The 17262-nt window shown below is 38.6% G+C and overlaps 1 protein-coding gene across 4 annotated transcripts in view; it reads right to left on the bottom strand.

Moving 5' to 3' along the window:
• Positions 1–16945, bottom strand: part of PHIP (pleckstrin homology domain interacting protein) — a 142635-nt gene extending 125690 nt beyond the window's left edge. For 2 of the 4 annotated variants that reach the window (XM_055134740.1, XM_055134741.1), the window contains exons 1-4: positions 16677–16945; positions 16497–16555; positions 16335–16364; positions 16083–16142 (exon numbers count right to left, since the gene is read on the bottom strand). In XM_055134740.1, coding sequence (XP_054990715.1) covers positions 16083–16142; positions 16335–16364; positions 16497–16555; positions 16677–16716 — 189 coding nt within the window. In that variant the 5' untranslated portion in view covers positions 16717–16945. The remainder of the gene's footprint in view (positions 1–16082; positions 16143–16334; positions 16365–16496; positions 16556–16676) is intronic. The other 2 variants (XM_055134742.1, XM_055134743.1) reach the window with 1 other exon arrangement.
• Positions 16946–17262: the final 317 nt, after the last annotated feature.

Raw genomic sequence — 17262 nt, forward strand, 5'->3', positions numbered from 1 at the left:
GCCAAAAGCAAAGGGATGATACTGGTGATAAATGACACAGTCCACTGGTGTCCTCACTACAATGGAGAAAGCTGGGGCTCACTTGAAGGGTGGAGCCAAAAGGATCGTTAGCTCTGTCCCTTCTGCCAATGCCCCCAGGTTTGTGATAGGCATGAACTACAAGAAGCACAACTCCCTCCAAACTGTTAATGACATGCACCACCAACTGCTCAACCTCCATAGCCAAGGTCATCCATAATTCTGGCATCATAAATAGGATCATGACCGCAGTCCACATCATCACTGTTACCCAGAAGACCATGGAAACTGGCACGAAGGCCAAGGGTGATGCAGAACATATCCCTTTGCCACTGGCAGTGCCAAAGTTGTGGGTAAGGTCTGGAGCTGAGCAGGAAGCTGGCAAGCATGGACTCTCACTTCCCTACACTCAATATGCCAGTCATGGGTCTGATCTGTGGAATGGAAAAAGCTATCAAATATAGCATGAAGATGGTTAAACAGGCATCACATGTGTCCCTCAATGGTATCCTGGGCTACAATGAGCACCACATTGTTTCCTGTAACTTTTAACAGTAACACCCACTCCTCCACCTTCAATGCTAGGGCTGGCAAAACCACTATGTCAAGCTCATATCTAGGTATGACAGTGAGTTTCCCTACAGCAAGAGGATCATGAACCTGATGATTCACATGTCCTCCAAGGTGTATATGCCCCCAGGATCACCAGCACCATAAAAGACGAGGGCCCCAGCAACTGAGGAATCCTTCCCCAACTCTTTTCAACACGCTGAAAATCTCATGACCCAGTAGTTTCCTTCCTAAAACCCCTGAAGAAGGAGGCCATACTTAGAAGTCCTATCTTGTCATGTACCATCAATAAAGTATATTGCACCATCCCCAAATAAAAATAAAAGCTTCCCCAATCAAATATTTAATTTTGATATGAAGTTTTGTTTGTTTTTTGCTTTTTGGGTCACACCTGGCGATGCACAGGAGTTACTCCTGGCTCATGCACTCAGGAATTACTCCTGGTGGTGCTCGGGGCACCATAAGGGATGCTGGCAATCAAACCTGGGTCGGCTGTGCAAGGCAAGGGCATTTGCCTTGCATGTGGCCAACCCGGATTCGATTCCTCTGCCCCTGTGGGAGAGCCTGGCATACTACCGAGAGTATCCTGCCCACACGGCAGAGTCTGGAAAGTACCCATGGAGTATTCGATATGCCAAAAACAGTAACAAGTCTCACAATGGAGACGTTACTGGTGCCCGCTCGAGCAAATCGATAAACAATGGGATGACAATGATACAGCGATAGTGAAAGTTATATATCAAATGATATCACGTTATATGTCAAATATATATTTAAATGCTTCTAAAATTTTTAAGAATCAAAGCTTGGAACTCGTGTTATCGTTACAGAATTTTAAAACATATATATAACATCTTTGCTGATCTTGTAATTTACCAAAATCTTAAGAGAAATGCTAAATTTCAACTGCTAATTAAAAGAATATTATGGGGAAGGGCTCAGGAGAGGCAGGGGTTGGGGCCACACCAGCAGCTTCCTCCTAGCTCTGTACTCAAGGGAGCACTCCTGGAATGCTGGGTGGGAGATGAGGAGACAGGATGGGATGCTATATGCATGCCACAGAATGAACCTGGGTGAGCTGTGTGTAAGGTCCTATCTACTGTAACTATCTCTCTAATCCAAAAACAAATTTTGACTATTTACAACATAAAGTTTGAAGACTTTGGGAGGAATTGTAAAAGTATTGCTTAATTATGCTGGACTCTAAAACCAAACCAAAAAAGTTCTGCTTTTTAAAAATCCATCCTGAAGTTCTTTAGTAAATATTATCTAAACAGTATTCTGAAGAAAACTGGAGCAAATAAAATGTACTATTTTCATTCTCTTTTCCCTGATTATAGAGTTTTCCAGAAAAGACATGACACATGATGTCACTGAATGAATGCAGCAACAGACAAGATCTGTCATACTAAGTCAGACAGAATCTGTAATACTAAGTCAGAAATAAAAGTCCCACCAAAAAATTTTAAAACCTATTTCCACAAAGAATATGAATTTATTATTTAGATATTTTATATTTCTGATTTAATTTTTAGTGCCAATTACAAAGACCAAAGTTCATATAAAGAAACTATTATTTTTTACTGACAGTAGCTTTACTTTTAAGATTAATTTGGGGGAAAGTAAGCAGTTAAATTACTTCATTTCATGTTGCATTATCTGCTTCACTCTAATGACTCTAATGGCATAAGATCATGAGTGATTACTTATTTAAGGTAACTAGATGTCCTTCTTAACTAAGTTAATGAAGAATAGCTATGTAGACAACTCGGGCCATTGTGTCAAATTTTGATAATTTAAAACAAAAGAGTCTGGCATTCAATAGATGGTCAGAAAATATAGGCAGAACTTAGTAATACATGGAAGAGTTTCTAATATAAATATACAACTACCACCATCAGTATGAAGATTTACAAAACACAACAATGTTAAATATAAACAATCCTGAGGTAATTCTATTGAGTTTTGCTTAAGATACATCACATTTCCCAAACTAATTTAACCACAGGCTGTTGTTCCCTAATAATTTCACCTACTTCACTCAAAACTAAACTTTTTTTAACTTTTTAAAGGGGAAAGAAAGCTAGAAAAAGGTTCGCAAAATATAAAAATTTTCAATTGTATTTAAACTTAAATTTTTCATAAAATTATTTACTTAAAATGAAACTAAGAACACAGTCATAGCTCTGCAGTCAGTGACCCAGGTTAATACCCTGGCACCCTATCTCATCTCCCAAACACTGCTGGGTGTAGGCCTCACGGCCTACATACCACTAACCAAAGAATTGAACCTTCAGGCCTGCTTGCCCAGAGCACGTAGGGAGGCCCTCCAAAAATAAATAAAACTCTAAAGAGAAAGAGTAGCATATTTAGAGTATCTTCCAGTTCTCAACTTGTATGTAACTATTCTCATGATTTTGTTTAAATTGATCATATTTTCTTTTGGAAATTTTACTCTAATAAAGCTCATTACTTATTATTAACTTAATTATGGTATTGTTTTAAAGTGTCCTTGCAAAACACATTTAGGTGCTGCCTGGAAATCTTTATTAAAAATATCTGCACCTTTTAAGACAATATAGTTCTACTTTATTGGACTTAATTATCTTTGATTTAGTCTGTTTTCAAGCTTTCAAATTTGATTTTCATGTTAAAGCTACAAAAAAATACTTTCTGTGATTGCACTTCTACTTTGAGAATTTATGAAAGTGTATTCTTTTGAAATTTTTTACTTACCTACCTACCTCTCAAATCTCAATCTAAGTTTCACTGCCTTCCATGGTCTGTTATACCCACTCTGTCCCTTTTTATTGGATTTTGTTTCTAAAGCTTATTATACTCTTTCTGTATGTCCCTTTACCTCAAACTATCCTCCCTCCAGGTCTTTACTATACTTTTATCAATCTGTCTTACTATCTTTTGATTATTTAGACTTAGTAAAAACCTAATGATAGTTAAGATTCCTCTTCCTCCCCTAAAACTCTAGTACAATCTTGCCCTGTTCAAAGCACTCATAAGCCCCGACCCTACATGAAATTACTGATTTACTTCCCTATGTCTTACATAAGATGATAGGGGAATAAATGTCCTTTATCTGTAAAATTAATAACCCATGTGATACTTAAGATATAAGTGTTTAAGTCATCAGTTTAATATATAAAAATATGTAGAAAATACTAAACTTTCCTTCTCTATCTTGCCATTAAATGGTGAAATTACATGAACTTTAGGAACCCAGTTCCAGACCTTATGCCATTCCATAATTACTTTTTTCTTCCTTTTTTTTCATTTTTTTTCTATAATTACTTTTAACAACTCTCATGTCAATGATACGTAAGTTATACTCACAGTTTAGTCTTCTAAGTCCCAAAGCTTCAACACAACACTAAACTGAATTCACAATCCTCACAGCTAACAAAATGCTCCCATCTTGATTACTGTCAGCACCATCCATAAGCAGTCATAATTTTTATTTTGTACATACTTTTACAATGTCTGTTCCTCCTTATTTCATTCCCAGTGGCCAAGAAGTCACCGAAGTGATTTTTCTTTACCTCTAATTTCAAATTATCTTTGAAATAAACAGCAATCATCCCACATTCACTCTATTTTCTACACATTCAAAGCTATTCTGTAAATTAAATACGCATTCCGAAACATCTGATCCTACTAATTAACACTCAGAGGTTCACCTTGCTTTTCCTATTTTTTTCTACATCCTTAACCTAATCTGAGTCTTCTGATACATTTATGGTTTGTTCATGGTTCATTCCTATTTCATCTGCCATTTTCCTAATCCTATACTCCCCAGCATCCAAAGCTCTGCTATAACCGCTTTTATAAAAGTTTCATAAAAGCTCTGTGTTCTACCTGAGCACTGAGCACTCAGAGCTGGGGTGCTAATGCACTAGAGATCTACCCAGCACTACTGGACTGAAAGGTGTGGTGCTAAAGATGGAACTTAGTAGAGCTTTCTACATGTCAAACATGTGCTCCGTCATTTTGAGCCAGTCCCTATGACCAATATTTTAAACCACTGTATCACTGTCATCCCGTTGCTCATCGATGTGCTCGAGAGGGCACCAGTAACGTCTCCATTGCGAGACTAGTTGTTACTGTCTTTGGCATATCAAATACACCACGGGTAGCTTGCCAGGCTCTGCCATGTGGGTGAGATACTGTCAGTAGCTTGCTGGGCTCTCTGAGAGGGGCGGAGGAATCAAACCCAGGTCGACCACGTGCAAGGCAGACACCCTACCCACTGTACTATCGCTCCAGCCTAATATTTTAAATATGAAATAATTTTAAATAGTTTAATTTAAATTAAAAATCAAATAATAGTTCATGGGGGTCAGAGTAGTAATACAGCAGGGAGGCATTTGCCTTGCACATGGCCAGGGTTCAGTCCCTGGCACCCCACATGGTCCCCCAAGCCCCACCAGGAGTGATCTCTGAGCACAGAGCCAGAAGTAAACCCCGAGCATCACTCAGTGTGCCCCCAAAACATAAACAAGGGTAGCTCACGACTGTACGTATTTTCACATTGTAAGACCTTTTGTACATTTGTAAGACCTTCAGTGCCTTTAATAAAATGTAGCTTTTTCATTTGAATTCACTTTATTTACCAGGAATTAAAAGGAACAGCTGAAACTATATCATAATAAAATCCATTATCCAAAATGTTTGTATTTGGGTTCTGAGTGACTGCCTGTACACTATTATCTGGGGGGAATAAAGACAAAACCTGACATTCTCAATTGTAATGTACTATTACTTTCCATGAAATATGCTATTGCTTTCCAGAAAGAGCTACTTTCAAGCTCTTTGGGTACTTATACATTTTTTAAAATGGGTTCTGAAGTACTAGTAACTCTAACAAAACAAATACATATATTAGCTCCACACCAAATGCTAGACCTTAAGATAAATGTGGTAAATTTTACATGTAAAAGCTTGAGCCGCTGCCCCTGTTTTGGTTTGAAGTCGACACCCAACAGGGCTCAGAGCTCAGAGATTGCAGAGGACCTCACAGGGAGCCAGAAATTTAACCCAGCTTGGATGAATGTAAGGCAAATGTCCTGCCCAATGTACTACTATTGGCCCCTAAACACTTTAGATGCAACATTATTATTCCCATAAGAAATTATTCCTAGGGTGACTAGGGTGTCAGTGGCCAGATGTCTCAATGGCTTAAAGCAGTTGTCTGAAAAGTGCAAGGTCAGGAGTTCAAACTCTAGTGCCATTGCATATGCTGGGTTTATCAGGACAATTCTGTTGTTACTGCTCCCCGGGAAAAAAGAGCATAGAAGATGGCTGAGTGGCTTGAAGTGGCTTGAAGTGGCTGACAAATGCAAGACAAGTTTAAGTTCAAATCCCAGTTAAGGCAATCTTCTAAGCTCTGCTAATGAGGATTCCCACCAAGAAAGAGTCCCAAGATGGTCTGGTGAATTAGTTAAGTGCCTGAGCATGGACGGTACTTTGGTAAGGCTCAGTGCCATAGACAGATGGAGGCAATCCTGAATGCCCTAATTCTAGGTCTCCAACAGGGAAAGAAAAAAAAATATTATAGCTCAAAGAGATAAAATAAACTTGCACACAGTTCTAGAGGACGAAAGAGAGGAGTGCTAAACCAAGACAAGCTAACTCCAAAGCACTCAATCATATTGCTCTGCAAATTACCTATGGTCTCAAATATTTATCAATGGATAAGTAAACTATTAAACTAAGTATTTCAAACAATTTTCTACACAAGCATTGAATAGACTCCAAGAGAAAAGCTCTAAAGTTCACTTTCACAATTATACAGTCTAGCACAAAGCATAAATTTCTGTAGGTAAAGGAAACACAACAATCTCAGGACAAAAGTGCAAAGAAGATAAATAAGATTACAATACAGCGAGGACCCTTTTAAATACTTTCTCCCAAATTGGTGAAAGAAATCCACTGCAATCTACTCTACTCAATACTAGTAAGGTTAAAATTTTAAACGCTTTAAAATAAGAAGCAAAGTATTAACATAAAACTAAAAAGCTAATACAATTCTTTATAAGTGAAAATTAAGAATTTAAAAATGCACATTTAGACTTGAAATACAGCTTAGCAGAGCACATGCTTTCCTTGTATGAGGGGGACTGGGTTTGAGTTCAATAGCATAAAAAAAGAAAAAATGCACAAGTATATCAGTAGCATTCAATTTTTTAAATCCACGGCCTTTTGGATGAACAGCTAATTTCCCTCCTGCCAGTATGAATATTCAGACAGTCAAGCATATATGAATATGCTTTATGGATGCAGTACTGATACTGTCCAAAGGTGATTCACTCAATCCCAGATCAGTTTGTTATTCAGAGCTTTTTCAATCTCTTCATATCCCCATTTCTTCACACCAACTGAGAAACACTTGATATGGCAACAGCAATTTGGTTAACTGTTTGTAATCAATGATTAAAATCTCAACTAAACAAAGCTATATTTCTTGTAAATAACATTAACAAAGATCAGCAAACATTTTCTGTATGGTCCAACAAATATTTTAGACATTAGGGGGTCACCATATTTATAGACACAGAGATGCATATACACGTATTTTCAAATTACTCTTTAAAAAGTTTTAGGTCTGAGGATACTGCAAAATTAGGCTTCCTGCACAATTTAACAGCAGCAGCCACTTTACCCTTCCAATCTAACTAACAATCCTTAGTTCTCACTACTTCTCAGAAGCAGAGGCAACAGAATTGTGTGAAACAGGCAATTCTGATCCTTTGTCCATCCTGAGTCAAACCATAACCTTCATCATTCCTTTCTCAGGCTGCACATACAATTTTAAAATCATCAATTGTGATTTCAACAGCAGTATCATCTGAGAAAGTGAATTGCAGCAAGGAAAGAATAATGAGTTGAGTAGTTTGTTTTTCTGTGACTTTGGTTATATCAATAATTTGTATTTGCTTGGTTGCTACTTCAGTATAGTCTTAGTACTTGACAGTCAAGAAAAAAATTGTCATTATGACTGGAAGGTATTGTTAAAAAGTGTTATCAGTGTAACACATTATAAACAGGAAGTCGCTATTTCAACACGCACAATTATTAAATTTTCAATTTTAAAAGTAGTTTTACTTTTATCATTGTTGAGGTAAAATGGATTGCAACAATGCTCAGGTTGAAGTAATTTCAAGTATCTAAAGGCAAATAGTCTAGGTTTACTCTTGCTGAGCTTGGGGTAGAAATTTACTCATCTCCATGTCTTCATGTATAAGACTAGAACTACAATAACATGACTTTCAATGATAACGGCAGTATCTGATATAAGAGCTGGCAGTTAGTTTTACTCCACTTTACATATAATCTGTTGACTTTTAATACTGAAATACTTTTCTAGATCTAATGTTTGTGTATACATATATGTATAACTTTTTAAAATAATCTTTTCAAAGCAAGGTTAGATCAATATAGTCATCCTGATTAAACTGTAAAGATCTAAAATAATTGCCCTTCTAACAAATATTAAATACCAATGAAAGTAAAAGCCACCTAATCTTTGGAATAAGTATGATCCAATTTGACTACTTCATATCTCTAACTTGAATACAACTGATTTTAAAATGTCAATTCGGGGGGAACCAGAGCAACAGTATAGCAGGGAGGGCATTTTGCCTCGCATGCAGCTCCCCCTGGGTTCAATCCCCATCATCTCATACGACTTCTTAAGCATTAGGAGTGATCCCTTGAGTACAGAGCCTCACTGGGTGTGGCCCAAAAACAAAAAGTAAAAACTTAAATGTCATCTTTTTTCGTATGTTTTCAGTTATATCTAAATTAATTACTTCTGTTCTCTACTTCTGCATCCATAAGTTCAGTTTAATGAAATAAAGGTTCTACTTTTATGAACTATTTTAGCATAAACAAAATAATCAACTTAAAAAAAATATCACCAAGTTAGGGCCTAGAGATAAGAGCACAGTGGGTAGGACTCCTGCCTTGCATGTGTCCAACCTGAGCTGGATCCAAAGCATTTCATATAGTTCCCCACTTGCCACAAGGAGTGAACCCTGAGCACAGAGCCAGGAATAAGCCCACGTGGGTGCCACCCCGACCAATATAAATAAATAACCCAATTAAAATAATTGTTCACTATTTAACCACTTAATAATTCCTATTATTAAAGCTGTGTTCCTAAAATTCTTACAACTGACAAACTTAAACTCTTGTAACTGTTATCGTTAAATTATGTCTATAATCTTTGAAATTTATATTTTCTGTACATTTTACTCTAAATAGCTTCTCTACATAAGAAAATATAAAGTGCTTTCTTTGCCAAGTGTTCTCAATATTTTTAACCTTCACAAGAAAGTTAACTTTCCCCCCTTTTTGCAGGTAAAGAAAATTGAGTTTCAAGCTTATTGTCCAAAGCTCTGTATTTAGAAAGTAGAAGAGATTATTTTCTAAACGCAAAGTCAAATACTTAAAGTTTAATACTTGGAATCTTCTGGTTCAAAGTTTATTATCTTTTTTTTCTTTTTTAAAAACTGTCATTATAGTACTGGGAATCAAATCCAGGCCTCCAGCATAGAAGGAAAATGCACAAATCCTTAGAACTATCTCTACATCCCCTCTATTTTAAAATATTTCGTTAGTTTTTCTATATAATTTTAGGCTCCCTTACTATTGCCATACCTGCTTTATGATTACAACTTAATAGAATCAATGACTGTTTTCAAATCATATGCATAGAAGTTTGTATAAACTCACACAGAAATAGGAAAAGTTATGTGTATTATATAAATTAAACTGAGCTTGTGTTTCATTAAAAAAATAAAATGAGGGAGCAGTCTGGGAGGTAAGGGGTGCATGAGAAGATAGCTTGGTACACTAATAGAAGGACAATCTCACTGATGGTACGTACGAACTTAGAATAGTGTATGCCAGAACTACTTTTATAAACACTACTGTAAAGCACAATGCTGAAATAAAAATTGGAAAAATTTGTATAAACTATGATCCAAAGAGTACATGCTTATCATTTCTTTGTAATTAGCAATGTAATAAAATGAACACTCTACTAAACAATGAATTAATCTAGGTTCCTTTTTGGTCTTAAATGTAAATAAACTTGCCCAATCATTTTATATTCACAATTTAATCAACCATGCCAAAATTCACTTAGGTCAACTGAGTATTATTAATACAATTATTCATACAATTTTTTTTGTTAATATCACTTGATTCTTCACAATCTGAATACATTCTTCTAGGAACATATTCTTCTATCCAGAATTACAGTTTCTATAAACTACAAAGGATGCTCTATAAAAAAATTACAACAAAATGGAAAGTTTAACGTTTAAAAAATATGAACTTTGAAGTTTTACTTAAATTAAGTCACATTTGCTAAGCTAATTTTATGTAATAAGAAATGTCTTAAATATAAGGTAGTAAGGTTAAGAGCTTAAAACTCAAATGTAGGGGCTGGGGCAATAGTACAAGGGGTAGGGCATTTGTCTTGATGTCTAGGTTCAATCCCTGGTATCCCATACGTTCCTCATGCCCACCAGGAGTGACCCCTAAATGGCACAGAGCCAGGAGTAAGTCCTGAACAAAGCCAGGTAGAACCCAAAAATCCAAAAATAAACAGAATTCAAATATAGAACAGGGAACATGGTTCATGCCCTACGACTAAAAAAGTCGTCTAAAATTCAATCTATAATTGTTCAAAAGTTCTTGTCTATTAACTTAAAGATGGAAAATTCTTAAATAATTTAAGAATTAATTCTATCAACAATTTAGTTACCCTACATACTCAAATTTCATAAAGAAAAAGATAGCACTTTGCCCAACTATAAATACTTATATGTTCAAATATTACAGCTATTCCAAATGCACTTGTTTCAAAGTAACTAATTTTTCACCAATACAACTCACAATATAAATTTTATTTAAAATTAAATTTATAATTTTAACCTCAATATATATTATTCACCTCTTAGGTGCCTAGTTATTTCTACATAGCAATACAAAAGAAACTTAAATATTCTTTTAAAATCGTCTTTTCCCCCAGTACTAATTTTAATGCTTGACTTTCCTGAAGTTGCTAAGTAGTACATTAAAATAGGAAGTAATTGTAAATGGATATGCTTAGTACTATTAACTAAAAATCACTTAGCATAGTATTAAGCATTTATAATTTCTGAAAGAACTGATACTAAGAAATTAATCTGTTTGCCATTGCTTGTCAAGAATAATCTGTGCAGAATACAATTTTATTTACCAAACTTCTATTGTGACGTGGCAGATGACCACAAAACTTAGAAAGAATAGCTGCAGTGTTTTAAAAAATTTCTAGACAAAAGATAGAAGTACTGGGACCTACCTTACAAAGAAATTCTGAAATGATCAAAAAGTTGACATATATTTAGCCTAAAGTTCATCTAAAGAATAATTTTTTCAAATCACTAGTAAATTCTGCTTAAAACATATCTTTTGGGGCAAGGAGCAGGTGTGTTTATGGTGCCCAGTGAACTACTCCTGGCTCAGGGGGTGTTTCCAGCAATTCTTAGGGGTAAGGGGTAAGTGCCACTTACGGCACTCCATAAAGTGCCAGAGATCTTACCCAGGCCTTCCACATGCATAGTATTTACTCCAGCCATCTGAGCCATCTTCCTGGCCTGGACTGATATAAATATAAAGCCTCTGTACTAACTCCCCAAAATAACACAACTCTTATATGGATTTTTTTTGTTTGTTTTTCAAATCACAACTCCTGGTGCAAAAGCCAGATATTAATATCTAAGCTCTCTTTAGATATTCCTAAGTGTCACCTGAACACCAGAGGTTTCATATCAATTCTTTGTATTTTAACCGCCCAAACATCTCTAAATGTTAACTTCTACACAATCTCTCTTAATCACTATACAGTTTGGCAAGACTTGTCTAGAACTCTCCCAAGAATGCTTAATGATGATATAATGATATTCATTATACTGTATCTTAAGCTTACTTATCTCATCCTGAAATACAAAGCAATTTATAGGAATGATAACTTCTGAAGTTTGAAAGTAACTTTTTAACACTGCAGTTGTCTATGTTGAGTAAAATATTAATACTTATTTTTTGAATAAAACTGCCTTTCTTAACTTTAATATACTACAACAGAAACAACTTTTACTACAACTCCTAAAGTCCTAAGAGCAAACAAAACCCTTCCTATAAAACTTAAATGTACCATTCAATTACAGAATCTTACCAAGTAGGAGCTGTATTAGCCCATGTTATAAATTGGGAAACAGATTCTTGTTCTCTTGCATTATTCTGAACAATTCTTAAACATGATTCTCCCTATGTGTTTAAGACATTTTACAATTATGCAAAATTATGTCTTTAACATTTTACTATGAATTATAAAAATTACAAAGTATTAAGATCCTGGCTTTAGAGACTGCCAAGAAAACTGCTGTTTTTTACTGTTGCTCCATGAGAAAAGGATAGTAATAAACTACCACACATATATTTCATTATGTGCCACTCATCTAATCAAAATTATACAGGGTAAGTTTTGAAAATGCATCTTTAGAATGGGAATCTGCTTCAAAAACATGTTTCACTTTTTCTTAAAACTACTCCTACACTTGATACCTTATCGCTTGCTTGAATGGGAATTTCTGCTTCAAAAACATGTTTCATTTTCTCTTAAAACTTTTCTCCTACATGTGATACCTTAACACTCACATTAGTCACCATACTCTATTTAAACACATAAAGATCTAAACAAAGTAAATCCTTTCCACAGTTCCTAATCATCTCAGATTTAATTTGTGAAAACTGTTAATAGTGAATCACATGCTAATCAGAATAAAGGCACAGTCTATGATGTAGCATCTCAAAAACCTTTATCTTCACATGAAAAAAATTAGACTGTAAGAATAGCATTATGGAAAATTTAAATTTCTTTAAATCTACTGTTTTTTTATATCAAACTCCAAAATTATAGCAGTTGAGATCTCAGAACAATGTATTGTTATTTCTAATCTAAAATGAGATTTTCATGAGAAAATTTTTCATTCATTTCTTTTACAAATGAGGCAACAGAAGCCAGAGAAATTCCAAGACTTGTCCAGGATAACCTACATGTTAAGCAATATTAAGACCACAATCCACATGTTCTGATTCCCAACCATTTATTTTATCTGGATAAAAAGGTTTATGGTAAAGAAGCATCATTTCAAGAACACTGAACACTAGTGCCAAAAAATAAAAAATAAAAAATTTTATCACCTTGTAAGAGAGTAGCACTACTTTAATTCAATTTGTAAAACTGCCTCCTAAGAGGGGAAAAAAATAAGTACCAAATCTTGTAAAAACATTTAACCCTTTTTCCTCAGTATCTCATAAATACGTAATACCATTAAGATAACTAAAATGCATAACTTAATTTCACTTTCACACTAAGAAATAAATCAAGTTTTCTTTAGGCAAAAACTGGATGAATTTTTGTTATTATTTTTAAGTTTGCAATTTAGCCTCGGCTCCATTTTAAAAATGAAATTTTAACAAGAGCTTTAAAATGTTCATTGGTTTTAATAAAGGCTTATTTAAAAATATATGCAATGACTCAGGGTCAAGGTTATCTCAGAAGGATGGAGCGTATGTCTTGCATGTACAGAGGTTCTAGGTTCAATCCCCAGCATCCCACCACCTGTTGACTACAACCTGGATGGCCCTGAGCAACTGCCTATGCACTGAATTGGTAGTCCATACCACTAGGTCCAGTCCTGAGATAAGTGATCCCCAACTCTAAGCACTGCTGGAGGAGTCTCCCTAACATCAACATAAAAATATATGTATATGACTGAACATATACTGGAGCCACCTGTTTGCCCTCCCCTCCTCTCCCGCAAAAAACACAGTGCCCCTAACTTCTTGAAAATTCCGTTTCCTATTCGATTCACTGTTTAAAATGTCTTAAATCTTAAGATAGATTGGTAATATTCACAACCACGTTGTACAGTGTTAACCATGCACTTGGAAATGAAGGAATCACTTTTAATAATACTTTATAAAGATATAAAAATATTAAAAAATACTTTATAAACTTTTTAAACTTATCTTAAAATCCCATTTCCCTCTTGGTCAATACTCAGTATCTTTAAGCTTACTGAAAATGTTGACCAAGGCCTATTTTGCGGCACACAAGCAAAAACATATCCCATCCAAAATAGTTGTAATTTGAGGTTTTGGGGAGTTAACTTACTAATAATAATCCACTTATATTACTCAATTCTTTCAGTTAGCATAGCCACAAATTTCCACACGGAGGTAGACGATACTGAAATCACAAACATTATTTAATATTTTGGCTTCTCAAAACCAAACTAATTTTCGAAACAAGGTAAAATTTTACTTGATAGGCAGCAAAGCAAAACTTTAAGACTCTTAAATCCTAAGAGTACACTAGCAAAATATAGAATACTCCACAAGAATCTTCGCATATGCTCACCTAGACATAAAATTTCAAGATGTTAATACTAAAAAAGAATGTGCTAGATATTTGGTGTTCCAAAATATTTCTAGAGCTAACTAAAAAAAGGGAGAAACAAAAGAAAAAGATACTCCAAGAAAAACAGTACCAGTGTAAAATCGGTGGATTTTGAAAAGTCATAAAGATCCTATTATCTACAATTTAGTATGAGAAACCCCCTCTCAAAAATTAAAAATTAACATTCTCTGCTGTTAATAGAAAAAAATATTTCCATAACTTGACAAGAAAGCATTAGCTGCTTCATTTGAAAATGTATTACCAATAGTCTCAAAGTTAAGAAAACACAGCAATTCAGACTTGAGATTCAGGTTTGTACAAGATAGGTGCAAGAGCAAGTTTTGTTAAATCTGCCTAACTTTAAAAAAGGAAGCTATCATAATAATTAGGTTTTGCAAAGAACACATGAAAAATTCACAATGAAAATGCTTCAAGATTTTATCCAATATTTATGGAAGTAAACACACATTTGTCATTCTATCTTGGAGTTTACTTCAAGCTCTATTCACTGGTAAAACCAGCCTAAATAACTACTTGAACACTAACCAAGTGTGGAAAACACAGTTTCAGTCTTCATTTAATTCACTGGAACAAAGTACCCTCTGCTTGTTCAACAGCTGTGTGCACTTACCAGCACCTATACTAAATCACGAGACTACAACGCTAATGTTAGATGTTCTTTATCTAAATCCGTCTTGTCTTGCCCACACCTCCCAGAAGACATTCAACTCTATGTTAACTGAAACTACCTAAACATTGCAGAAGCCATGGTGAAGTAGCATTCACCAATACTGACTCTGAAAAAAAAAAAAATCAAATGCAAATGTGTCTCGGGAAATCGATGCGCAGCACAGCTTTCAAAGGCTTGATCCACCCTGGGGAAGACTGCTTTAGGGCCCAACACACACATTCCTAGGACCTATGTTCAATCAGCACAGGGAATGGGAATAAGAGACGGCTCCCAAAGACAAGGTACGTTACTTTTTCATGCACAGCAAGTGATGGGTCCACTTACAGAAAGCCAATTTTGAGAAATGAAACTCTTTGAAAACTCATACCAAATTTAGAACCGCGAAATCCTTAAAGTCACTGAACAAAAATGCATCCCGATCTAAACTGGAGAACTTTACCTGACACTCCGTCCCATAGTGCGAATTAAGGCGCAAGAAACTGCAGTGACCTCCTTCCTAAACTCAAACGGGGGAATGACTAAGCCCGCCATTAATAAAAATGCTTTTTTTTTAAAAAAAAAAGGACGTTACAAGCCCTTTTTACACTTCTGCGAAAATGTCTGGTAAATGCAAGAAGTACGGCAGGCCAACTATCATCAGATGTCTGAACCTCTCCAACAACAAAAAGAATCCCACCGAATTCGGAACACTAAGGAGAAAAAAAAAAAAAAAAACGACTGGGGAATGAAAAAAATATATATATTCTCGCCCAAAACGGCCTGGTCCCGGAGGGGCAGCAGCCTTAGAGCCAGTTCGAAATGCTAATGCCCCTCCGGAGCAGTTAGTCACCCGCTATTGTGTGCAGCGAGAGCAAGCCGAGCCGAGCCGGCTGCGCGAGCAGCCAGCGCCGCCGCGAGCAGGGAGCGAGCGCGCCCCCGTCCCCGCGCCGCCGCCGCCTCGCGCCCGCGCCCGCACGGACGCGCGCGTCGGCCCCTCCTCCTCCGGGCCTTGCACTGCACAACACTCATGACGTATCTTTATTTCTAGCACATTAACCAAACATCGCAAATAAATTGTCGGCAGCCCCCGCAGCCCCGGGGTGCCCGTCTCCCCGGCCAATGCCCCCCGCAGCCCCCGCGCCGCCCTCCCAAAGCCGGTCCCGTAGCCTTTTGCAGCGATCACGCTCTGGGGCCAAGTTTTTTTTTTTTTTTGGTCTCTCTAAAAAAATTGCGGGAAATTCAATTTTTATTCGACTCGGGGAAAAGTTTCTTTGCTCGGCGCTGTGAACATCTCACCAGATTCTGGTAGGTCCTGGGGTGCTCCTTGCCCGTCCAGTCGGTGCGCCGGGGCAGCAGCTGCGGGGGGCAGACGACACCCCGTGAGCTCGGCCACCGGCCCCGGCCCGCCCCGCGCCCCTCCCCCGGCCGCCCCGCGCCCCCGCCGGGCACCCCGGGCCCCCCGAGTCCCGCGCGCCCCGCCGCCGCCGGCGCAGCGGCCCAGAAGCGCCCGCGCCGCGGCCACACGCGCCCGCCCGCCGCCGCCCTTACCTCCTTCTCGGCCACCTCGCGGATCAGCACCTGCAACAACAAAGCGGGGCAAGCTGAGCCCCCGCGCCCCGGGCCGCGGCCCCGCCGCCGCCGCCGCCGCCGCCCTCCCCCACGCCCGCGAGCGCCGAGCGCCGGCTCGGCCCGCGCCGCGCGCCGCCGTACCTGAGCCGCCTGCTGACACGGTCCATCTTCCAGAAAGCGGGCGATGAGGAAGTAGAGCTCTGCGCGGGAGAGAGAGGGGGACACGGGGGGAGACACAGGCTGAGCGGCCGGGCGGCGGGGGGCGGGGGACCGCGGGCGGGATCGCCCGCTGCCAGCGGCCCCGGCAGCCCCCCGACTTACCCGATCGCAGCTCCGAGAGGCCTTTCCTCTCACAAGACATGTTTATGGGTCACTTCGGGGCCGCCGGCGGGACACCCCGCCGCCGAAGGGAAGCGGGGACGGTGCCGCCGCCTGCCCTATAGCTGTCACTGTGTGTTCACGAGCCGATCTCCGGCTCCACCATTCAAGCAACGGCGGCGGAGGCGGAGGAGGAGGAGGAGGAAACAACAACTCTCAGTCAGGCAGCCGCTACGGCCGCCGCCTCCGCCGCGGATCCCTCCGCCGCAGAAAGAAGTCCACCGCCTTCGCGGCCCCGGGCTCGGCCCCGTCCCCGTTCCCCAGCCCGCGCCCCCGCCCTCCGGCGCCGGAAAAAAAAAAAAAAGAGTGCCTGGAATCTCGCGCCTTCCGCACCCAGGGCGGTCAGGCTCTCTCCCCACCCCTCTCCCTCGACCGCTCAAGCCGGAGGCGCGATTTATTTATTTATTTCCAGTCGGAGAAGATGTCGGCGCGCGGTGGGTGAAGGCGCTTTCTCTGTGGAGGCCTTTCGGGGGAGGGAGGGAGGAGGGAGGGACGGAGGGGGCCGGGCACGGCTCCGCGGAGGGATCTG

Source organism: Sorex araneus, chromosome 4, assembly GCF_027595985.1.
Source record: "Sorex araneus isolate mSorAra2 chromosome 4, mSorAra2.pri, whole genome shotgun sequence".
Lineage (NCBI taxonomy): Eukaryota > Metazoa > Chordata > Mammalia > Eulipotyphla > Soricidae > Sorex > Sorex araneus.